At 46.8% G+C, this 10,541-nt stretch overlaps 1 protein-coding gene across 3 annotated transcripts; it reads left to right on the plus strand.

The window, feature by feature from the left end:
- Positions 1-1,290: 1,290 nt before the first annotated feature.
- On the plus strand, positions 1,291-10,541 carry slc22a13a (solute carrier family 22 member 13a). Of its 3 annotated transcripts, none has more exons than XM_061733030.1 (10): positions 1,291-1,716; positions 1,793-1,896; positions 2,046-2,200; positions 4,550-4,718; positions 4,807-4,927; positions 5,180-5,274; positions 5,378-5,592; positions 7,398-7,506; positions 7,653-7,891; positions 9,446-10,541. In XM_061733030.1, the coding sequence occupies exons 1-10, from the start codon at positions 1,342-1,344 to the stop codon at positions 9,448-9,450; spliced, it is 1,587 nt and encodes a 528-aa protein (XP_061589014.1). In that variant the 5' UTR covers positions 1,291-1,341; the 3' UTR covers positions 9,451-10,541. The 3 variants fall into 3 exon arrangements, with proteins under 3 accessions (XP_061589014.1, XP_061589015.1, XP_061589016.1); XM_061733031.1 differs by having other exon boundaries at positions 7,685-7,891; XM_061733032.1 differs by lacking the exons at positions 7,398-7,506; positions 7,653-7,891; positions 9,446-10,541 and adding an exon at positions 6,147-7,037 and having other exon boundaries at positions 5,378-5,612.

Below are 10,541 nucleotides of genomic sequence, written 5' to 3' on the forward strand. Positions count from 1 at the left end.
TTGTATCACGTCCCTTCATGCAATTAAGGTTTCATTCTTGTTGTGTTTTTTTTTATAATTAGTTTTTTTATGTTTTAACGTAGTGCGCCATCAGGATTTATTCAATGGTGTCGCTTTTACCATCTGCTTGACACTTGGATGTGAATAAATTCTGATTGATTTTAATGAGAAGTTGTTTGTGATGTTTTACATAAATTCTTGTCACAATGGCTGTTTGACAGAGCTAGTACCGAACTTTGGCCTTCAACATTATTCACCAGAAATAATAGCCTTTACTGTTATTCTGGTGGAATAATCCTTAATCTTTGAGACTGATTTCTGCTGTTAAAGTTATCATCTTTCCTGGAAAACCAGGAGGTGCCCCGAGGATTAAATCATTTTGATAATTCAATTTGATAAATAGTCTACTTTATTAATTATCAATAATTGTTGAATCACCGTGGGTTTCCTGGCTGCCTCCTCCCATGGTCATGGTGCCCCCGCCTGTGGCTTCCCTCTGTTGCCGCTGGGAGGAGACAGGGCTTGCTGGCGGTGGGTTTCCTCCAGCCCTCTTCTGGTCCTCCATTGGGTTGCTGGTGGCCTGGGTTCCAGGTTGTTCCTTGTCGGCTTCCGTCCTCTTGGGTGGCGGGGTTGCGCCCTTTCTCCTCCACTATAGTTACAGTTCAGGTAGAGGTATCGTTTTGACTGTTACACACACACAGCTACACAGACATACACATCTGCTCACTCACCAACATACTCACTCCACAGTTTTGGGGTACAGATAGTCGCGGTAGCCTAGCTTTGAGTCAGTCCCAGGGACCGAAATGGTTGCTGCTTGTGTCTCTGCCTGTTCTTGTGTCTGTTTGTTATTTCTCTTGCAGATCTCCAAGGCTCGTGTGCTTGTTGTGCGTTATGTATATATATATATATATATATATATATATATATATATATATATATATACAGTATATGTATATAAAATATATATATGATATATAAAAAAATATATTTTATATTAAAAATGCATTTATATATATATATATATATATATATATATATATATATATATATATATATATATATATATATATATATATATATATATATATATATGCCTTAGGTTTTTAACCATTAATATATGTGCAGACAAAAAAAAGAAAAAAAAGAGATAACATCACACCCATAAAGTGGCAGGTGACATAAATGGCTCTGTTATAGAGAAGCATAACCATAAAAGTGGTCTTATGCTGAAAAATAAAATATTAACAGTGCTATCTCATCCTGGAATTTAAACATGAATTAGCACGTTTAAAGGTCAGTCCCTGACAGCATCTCTGAGGGGAAGTCTGCTCCCCGAGCATGGCTGAGTTTGGCGAGATCCTGGTAAACATCGGAGAGTTTGGACTTTTCCAGAAGACCGTCCTGTTTTCTCTTTGCTTCCCAAATCTGTTTCTGCCTTTCCAATTTGCAAGCGTGTTTTTCATCGAGTCAGATCCGGAGCGACACTGTAACACAGACTGGATCCTCCAGGCGGCTCCAAACCTGACCAGGGACGAGCAGCTGAACCTGACTCTGCCCCGGGAGCAGGACGGGAGCTTCAGCCGGTGCTGGATGTTTGTCCCCGTGGACTGGGACATCAGCAGCATCAGGGAGTACGGACTCAACCACACCACCGGGTGTCTGAATGGATGGGTGTATGGAGACACGCTGTACCAGGCCACCATAGTCACCGATGTAAGTGCTGGATATGTTTATAACTACTTTGTAAAGTATGCAGATGTATATACACATACATTTTTTTGTTTCATAGTTTGATTTAGTTTGTGACCAGAATTATTGGGTGGAAGTGGCCCAAGCGGTGCTGATGGCTGGCATCCTGGTGGGGTCGCTACTATTTGGACCTTTTGCAGAGTCGTAAGTGCTGAAGAAATAAAGCAAAACATCTGCTTTGGACTCGCTTGCTCAAGCTGCAATTCCTGCTTATTTCTCCGGTTCTTTTCATCTTAAATTTCAACAAAGTATTTAATCCACCAATGGTTTACCAAGCGTGGCGTCTGTTCCAGGTTTGGCCGCAAGCGCGCCACTCAGGTGCCCGCGCTCGTCATGGCCATCTTCACCGCCACGACCGGCTTATCTCCTGCCTTCTCCCTCTACTTGGCCTCCCAGTTCCTCCTAGGAGTGGGCTATGGAGGCTATCGACTCAATGGCGTCATACTTGGTAGTCCCGACAACACTGTCTTCATTTTAGTTACTTTGATTAAAAATGGCATTAATGAGTTTTGATCCAGGCAACAACAGTTTTATTAAATAACTGAAAAACATTGGTAGTCAGGCATTGGTGTCAGGGTTGGACATTTTCTGTTGACATTTCCTGTTTTATTTTGAAGCCCATGTCCTTGTGTTTGAGTTCTTGTTTGACCTTCCTGTTTCCCATCTGCCCTGATCGTCTGCACCTGTGTCTCGTTAAACCTTGTGTATATCTAGTCTTGTCTTTCCCCTGCTCCCGGCTGATTCACACTGTTTCCTCCCGCCATGTTTTCCTCGTCAGGTTTTTCTAGTCACGTTCATGTTCTGATTTTGTATCCTGCTCAGCAGCATTTTTGGTTTAGTTTGAGTGAATAAATCACAGTTTTTTTTGGAACTTCTGCCTCCTGCTCTCCTGCATCTGGGTTCTACTACAACCTTTCTGACAGAACGGACCAGCCAGCATGGACCCAGCAGGAGAGACTCTGGACTGGTGGAAATTCTTCTTCCAGGAAGCCAAAAAAACAAGGCCCTGTTGGCAGGAGCCTGATTCACCCTTCATGGGAACACGTCTGGCTCTAGGTGGGCCCAAGAGCAGGCTAAATACGGGCAGCAATGGAGACGATGTCGTCAGCGGCGACAAACCCCTCCCGTCCTTGTTCCAGTGGTGGTCTCGGACGCACCTCGCCATGTTCTTGTTCCCGAGGAGGGTCTGGATGCACCCCAGCCTGTTCCCATTTCTCTGCCTGCACCTCAGCTGACAACCAGGCCCCTGCCAAGGACCCGGTGTCCCCCTCAGCCAGCGCCGAGGACCTGGTGTCCCCCTCAGCCAGCGCCGAGGACCTGGTGTCCCCCTCAGCCGGCCCCTCGGACTCTTTGTCCCCCGAATCCGGCCCCTCGGACTCTTTGTCCCCCGAATCCGGCCCCTCGGACTCTTTGTCCCCCGAATCCGGCCCCTCGGACTCTTTGTCCCCCGAAGCCGGCCCCTCGGGTTCTGTCTGCCCCGAATCCGGCCCCTCGGACTCTTTGTCCCCCGAATCCGGCCCCTCGGACTCTTTGTCCCCCGAATCCGGCCCCTCGGACTCTTTGTCCCCCGAGTTCCTCGGGGGGGTTCTGTCTGCACCAGGTCCTCGTTCGGGTTCTGTCTGCCCCGAAGCCGGCCCCGCAGGTTCTGTCTGCCCCGAAGCCAGCCCCTCGGTTTCTGTCTCTGTTTATGGGGTAGTTGGCTCAGTTGGTAGAGCGTTTGCCCATGAACCTGAAGGTCAGTGGTTCAAACCCTAGTTCCTCCTGTGTCCACCAAAGTGTCCTTGGGCAAGACACTGAATCCCCTGGTTGCTCCCGGTTGTCAGGCCAGCGCCGTTGTGTATGGCAGCTCCGCCGACAACCGGTGTGTGAATGTGTGCATGTGTGGGTGAATGTTTGCAGTGTAAAGCGCTTTGGCGCTTTGGGGCTAAGTGTAAGCCATTTACCATTTACCATCTGTCTGCCCCGAAGCTGGCCCCTCGGACTCTTTGTCCCCCGAAGCCGGCCCCTAGGATTCCATGTCCCCCCAAGCCAAGGTCCCTGCCACGGCCCAAGTCAAGGTCTCTGCCCCAGCCACGGCCCAAGCCAAGGTCTCTGCCCCAGCCACGGCCCAGGCCAAGGTCTCTGCCCCAGCCACGGCCCCTGCCACGGCCACAGCCCAAGCCTCTGCCAGGGCCCGAGAACGGCCTCCCGAACTGTCTCACCGGCCTGCCGGGTCCCGAGGACGGCCCCCTGAGCTCTGACTATGCGTTTGTGACATCTGGGATCTGTCCCTTGAGGGGGGGTCATGTCAGGGTTTGACATTTTCTGTTGACATTTCCTGTTTTATTTTGAAGCCCATGTCCTTGTGTTTGAGTTCTTGTTTGACCTTCCTGTTTCCCATCTGCCCTGATCGTCTGCACCCGTGTCTCGTTAACCTTTGTGTATATCTAGTCTTGTCTTTCCCCTGCTCCCGGGTGGTCCGCACTGTTTCCTCCCTTCATGTTTTTGTAGTCACGTTCATGTTCTGATTTTGTATCCTGCTCAACAGCATTTTTGGTTTAGTTTGAGTGAATAAATCACAGTTTTTTTGGAACTCCTGCCTCTTGCTCTCCTGCATCTGGGTCCTACTACAACCTTTCTGACAAAAATCAGCACAACTGATTTGTATTTATTTGACCTATTGTTGAATTTTTTTTAATGACTATTTCTATTTTATAGCCTGTTTATTTGTGTGCTTTTAACAGTCTTGTACATATCCCTGGCTTCCGTCGTGGGTCGGTAAGACCCTCAGTGTTAACTGTTGGTTTCCTGTTTCCAGCCACCGAGTGGATCGGAGTGTCCAGGCGGTCCTGGGGGTCATGCGTGGCTCAGATGTTTGGTTCAGTGGGACAGACCATCCTCGCCGGCACGATCTACTTCATCAGAGACTGGAGACTAGCCCAGCTGGTCACCGCCGCTCCAGCGGCGTTGGTCGCTGTTTACATCTGGTGTGCATTAACACTCTGAACAGGTCCTGGTAGAAGGCTACTGGGGGCGGATCAGGATCAGTGACCTGTCCGGACCTGTTCTGTGCAGGTTTATTCCAGAGTCGGCCAGGTGGCTGTTGGACAGAGGACGGACGGAAGAGGCCAAAGATCTCATCACCAAAGTGGCGACCATCAACAAACGCACCGTCTCAGACTCTCTGCTGGAAAATGTGCCTCCTTCACTTTTAATACCTTTTTCTTTTCTATAAAACCTGGAGCAGAAAAGTTTATCTACCAATAACAAGTGCCAACATAAAAAAGTGAAGAAACCTTACTTTTAGACAGATCTCACTGCTGTTGTCAAGCTAAAACCGGATTTTAAGACATAGGAGTAACTTAACTTTCCAGTTTTCAAGGTTGTCGGATGGCGTTCTTTTCTACGAGGAGCATTTGTTAGCTTGATGTTCTGTCCTGCATTACAGGTTGTTGTGAAAAAAACTGAGAAAAGGGGAGGCATACTAGCTCTTATCCAATCACCTGTACTTAGGAAGTATTTCCTTACAATTATATTTGCATGGTAAGTTACTTTCTACGCTGCATTCATCAACTGCACTGAGCTGTTGAATCATACTAAAGTACTGGGTAGTACAGTGAGGTTTGAAGCTGACCGTTTCCTCCAGGTTCTCGCTGAACGTCACCTACTACTGCATGTCCTTCAACGTGAGGAACTTCGGCCTCGACATCTTCCTGACGCAGGCCGTGTTCGGCCTGACCGAACTCCCGTCTCACTTCCTGTGCATCTGGCTGCTGGAAGCTGTGGGGAGGAAAGTGTCGCTGACATCAACACTTGTAGCCGGAGGATTCCTGTGCCTCTTGATCTTGGCTGTTCCTCAAGGTGGACCTCCTCAGATAAACCTTTTTTTTTTTTTGTTTATTATCCTGTTTTTTTTTCCCAATTTTATCACCCAGTGCTCCTACCTAACAGTCCTGGGCATTTCCATCCTCTACCAACCCCGGGAGTTCCTGCACTGAGCTCAGGTCTCCTCCTTAACCTGAGGAGTGAGCTGGCCGCTTCTTTTCACCAGACAGGGTGGGGTTTCTCCGGCCGGACGTAGCGCGTGGAAGCATCACGTTATTCCGGCCGGATCCTCCCCACCCCATCTGGCGCCCCGGTTGGCCAGAGGGGGCAGTAGAGCCCAGGACTGTGTGCATGTTTTTGTGAGGGTAGAGAACATTAGCTACCCAGGGGAACACGGGGAGAACATACAAACTCCACACAGAAAGATCCTTTCGCCAACCCCACCCAGGGTGTGGTGCTGAAGTCATGGGGGAACTAACACGCACTTCAGCGCCCACAGCGTCCCCGGCGGGAATCCAACCCAGGACCTTCTTGCTGTGAGACGGCTGCACTACCTGCTGCGCCACCGTGCCCCCCCTCCTCAGATAAACTTTATTACAAAAAAGTGCAGCAGGTCTGAATTTCAAAAACAAACCTTTTAACAACAATTGACATTAAAACCACTAAAGTCCGCTACTTTTCATTCTGTTTAGTTCTTCTAATTACAAAAAGAAAAGAAAAAGAATCAACCTGTTTCATGAGATTAAATCAACTACCACATGTTTTTATCCAGACTGGTGAGGTTCTGCTCATGTTCAAACTCACAAAGTACAAGCGTCTCCATCCGTCCACCTACCATTTAGGTCTTTCTTTATATAAATTAAGTCCCGGCTTGACTTCCAGAGGCATTTATGTGAGTTAGAGAGTGCAGCAAATGCCAGCGTGTCTGCCGTCTAAGGAATTATGGGATGGATTGCGGCAGAGCTGCCTCGGAGATTTGTGGCCCTGTGCGAAATGGCTGGGGGGGGCCCTCGAAATTTTTGGGTTTTTCGGGTCGGATCGGGTGTCTATATGCGCAATTTTAACTCTCCAATTAGCAAAATACTGGATACCTTCCCCTGCCTCATCATCATCTCTTGCCTCGACGCGGGGCCCCACGGCTGCTTGAGACCCGGTCGGATCGGTGATTTTTCTACAGATCGAACGATATCAAACGAGCCTTTCAGAGAGGCATTAAACTCTTCCATTTTCTTTAGTTTTTTTTCTTTTTTTTATCCCCTGATGGAAATTTCCTGATTCTGTCTCGTTCTCTCGACATTGTGTGACAGTTTGTTCTACACTCCACCGTCTGGATCAGAGCAGCTTGTGTCTGCGCTTGGTCTGATCAGTTGTATTGAACAACAGACAAGCACATCATTGCACATATATTTATTGATATGCACAGACTAGTACACATTTAGGTATGTAATGGAACGTGACTGTTGATATTTATAAGGGAAAAAAGGAAAAAAAAATTGAAAAAAAAAAAAATTGAAAAAAAAATGTTGAAAAAAAAAACAAAAAAAAAAAAACGGCCCATAGCACGAGGCCCCTTGGGGCGCGAGGCCCCGTGCGGTCGCACGGTTCGCACACCCCTTGCGGCGGCCCTGGATTGCGGTGACCTTTGAGCACATTGTGTTCGTCTCCAGGTTAAAAGCCCGCTGTCATGGTGAATCAAGAGTTTTAATAACCAGCTTTGACCACCAGAGACAACCTTCCTCTGCTGCTCACACCAGAGCAGTCATGCGTGATAATTAGGGAAGCCCCTCCCCGTAGAGGCGTCGCCCATTCCCCTTATTTGACGTTGTGTCTTGCTTCTCCAGGTAATGCTGTTGCTGTCACCATATTGGCAACGGCAGGTCGGTTTTTCATTATCTGGGCTGGATCGATCTGCAGCGTGTATGTTCAGGAGCTGTTTCCAACATCTATCCGGTAAGAAGAGCGTCACAATTAAAGGTAGCTGAAGGTCAAACGACTGAAACCCCCAACAGAGCAGTGGGTTCAGTGCAGAAGGGACACATTGGCTCCTATTCCTGGTTAATATCAATATAGATGACAGGTGAGGTGTGGCTATCAAGCCTGGCTCTTCTGCTGTGCTGTCTCCTTCCAGACAAACGGCCTCTGGTCTGGGCACCATCGCGAGCCGAGTTGGGGGTCTGCTTTCCCCGCTGGTCAACATGTTGGCTGCGTACCACTGGACCATACCTATCATCGTCTTCAGCAGCCTCCCACTGGCCAGTGGGGCACTTGGCCTCCTGCTTCCTGAAACCAGAAGAAAAGAGCTCCCAGATTCAACGGATGAGGCCGAGGGGAAACGGTAGGAAAGCTGCTCGTGGACTGGATCCACCTCCACCGGGCCATGACCCCCAGAGGAGCCCACGAGTCCCAGTCATGGGAGGGGGGTGTTATTGCTGCAGATGCTTTATTGCAGCACAGCAGCATTTCATACGTCTGTTTATGGTGCTGTTGGGACAGGTGACGCAGGACAGATGCTAAATCAGCAGACTTTACATTTATGAAAAAGGCAAGGCAAGGCCAATTTATTTATATAGCACATTTCACACGACGAGCATGGACTCAATGTGCTCAAATACATAAACGAACAAAATTACAGGGTTACAATAACAGAAACAGACAAAAGGATGTCAAGAGAAAAACAACAATAACAACAATAATTCCATTATAACTAAAAGTGCTATCACTCAGCCAATCATGTAGAGTTTAGTCAAATGCCTGTTCAAAAAGGTAAGTTTTTAATCTGCTTTTGAAAGAAGGCACTGTTGGAGCAGACCTTAGTTCCTGCGACAAGGAATTCCAGAGAGTGGGACCGTAGTGACTGAAAGCCCCATGAGCAGATCTAGTGTAAACTCTAGGTATGATGAGGAGACTCTTATTTGATGATCTAAGGGATCTGTCCGGTATGTATTTCAGCATGTCAACTATGTAGGAGGGAGCTAAGCCATTCATAGATTTAAAAACAATGAGAAGTACTTTAAAATCTACTCTTTGTTTAAAAGGGAGCCAGTGAAGAGAGGATAAAACAGGAGGGATGTGTTCATACCTCTTGGTTTTTGTTAGAATTCTGGCTGCAGCATTTTGAATAAGCTGGAGTTTATGTAACACTTGCTTTGTTACTCCTGCAAAAAGTGCATTGAAATAATCTAATCTACTGGAGATAAAGGCATGAACCAGCTTTTCAGAGTCTGATTGTGACAGAAAGCATCTTACTTTAGATATATTTCTGAGATGATAGAAGGCAGTTCTGGAGACATTGGCTATGTGTTTCTGGAAGTTAAGATCAGGATCTAAAATAACACCCAAGTTTTTGACAAGCTCACAAGGTTTTACTGACAGAAGAGTTAACAAAGGGAGAATATGTTGCCTCAGAGCACTTGGACCAACTAAAAGAATATTTTATCCTCATTCAGCTGTTAAAAGTTTGTTGCCATCCAATACATCCAATATCTGCCATGCATTGAATGAGGTCATTGACTGGGCTCAAATAATTGGCAGTAACAGATACATATAATTGTGTGTCATCAGCATAATGATGAATATTATGATCCCGAATGATGGACCCAAGTGGTAACATATACAAATTGAAAAGTAGGGGACCTAGAATTGACCCTTGTGGGACTCCATATTGAATGCTGACATTATCAGATTCATAGCTGCCGAAAAGACAAAACGCCTTTTTTTCATTTTCAGTGAAACATGTTCTCGTGTAGGAGGTCAGCACCACTACTTCCTGTCTGCAGCTCTGACTGCTTAGGCTTCAGCACAAATCAGAGGGTTTCAGCAAGACAAACTGAATGAGATATCAGGACTTTGCGGCACTGACACAAACTTCTCTGTTCCTCTCGTCCCCCAGAATGAGACAACCACGACGCGGCGGCTGGAGCTGAACAGACCTCCACTCAACCAGTCCACCAAACTGTAGTCGGTCAGCTGACTGGGGGGCTGCATCGTGACTAGGGTTGTCCCGATCAGGATTCTTTAGCTCCCGATCCGATCCCGATCACTTGAGTTTGAGTATCTGCCGATCCCGATCTTTCCCGATCCGATCACTTTTTTTGGCTCCCGATACAATTCCGATACTTTTTCCAGATCACATACATTTTGGCAATGAATTAAGTAAAAAAAAAAAAGAGGACTAAAACTCAAATTGTCCCAAGTTTCTTTTATTCTCTCCAACATCAACATATATTTCTTTTCACTGACTGCATCATTGGATCAAAACAAAGCTTATCAGCTCTGGTGTTTAATTAAATTAATTAAAGCTGCAAGCAGCAATGAACGGGCCCTCGCACCCTTGTGCATGTTCAGGCGTGCTGCAGTGGAAGCGCATGTAAATTCTTCAGGGCTGGACATTTAGCAGATGAAACCACCCATGACTCTCTATATCAAACCATTCAAAAGTTATGGCAGAAAGTAGGAACTATCAAATATGGACCAATCAGATGAAGGGGTGCACGCTTTTTGGCGTCTATCGTCGCCAGGGTAATGCTTTTGACTGAGAAAAGTAATGCACGTCATCACAGGATGGAGACGCACATTTTGATGTATAACACACCTGGGTGCACATTACGGTTCGGGCCATATTAACTGCCGAAGGAATGGCATAAATTGCGCCAAAATTACACGATTAATTCAAAATGTTCAAAATGGCCGACTTCCTGTTCGCTTTCGGCCATGGCGCCGAGAGACTTTTCTTTAAGTTGGGACATAATACAGGTGTGTACCAATTTTCATGGATGTACATCAAACCGTATTGTGGGGCTTGAGGCAAGTTTTTTCTGTATGGACATATCAGATGATGGGGGGGCGCGCTTTTTGGCGTCTATCATTGCCACGCTTTTGACTGAGAAAAGTAATGGCCATAGTCGCAGGATCGAGATGCACATTTTGATGTATAACACACCTGGGTACGGTTCGGGCCTCTATTAAAGGGGACCTATTATGAAAAA

The sequence above is a fragment of the Cololabis saira genome, chromosome 10 (genome assembly GCF_033807715.1).
Source record: "Cololabis saira isolate AMF1-May2022 chromosome 10, fColSai1.1, whole genome shotgun sequence".
In the NCBI taxonomy this organism is placed as follows: Eukaryota; Metazoa; Chordata; class Actinopteri; order Beloniformes; family Belonidae; genus Cololabis; species Cololabis saira.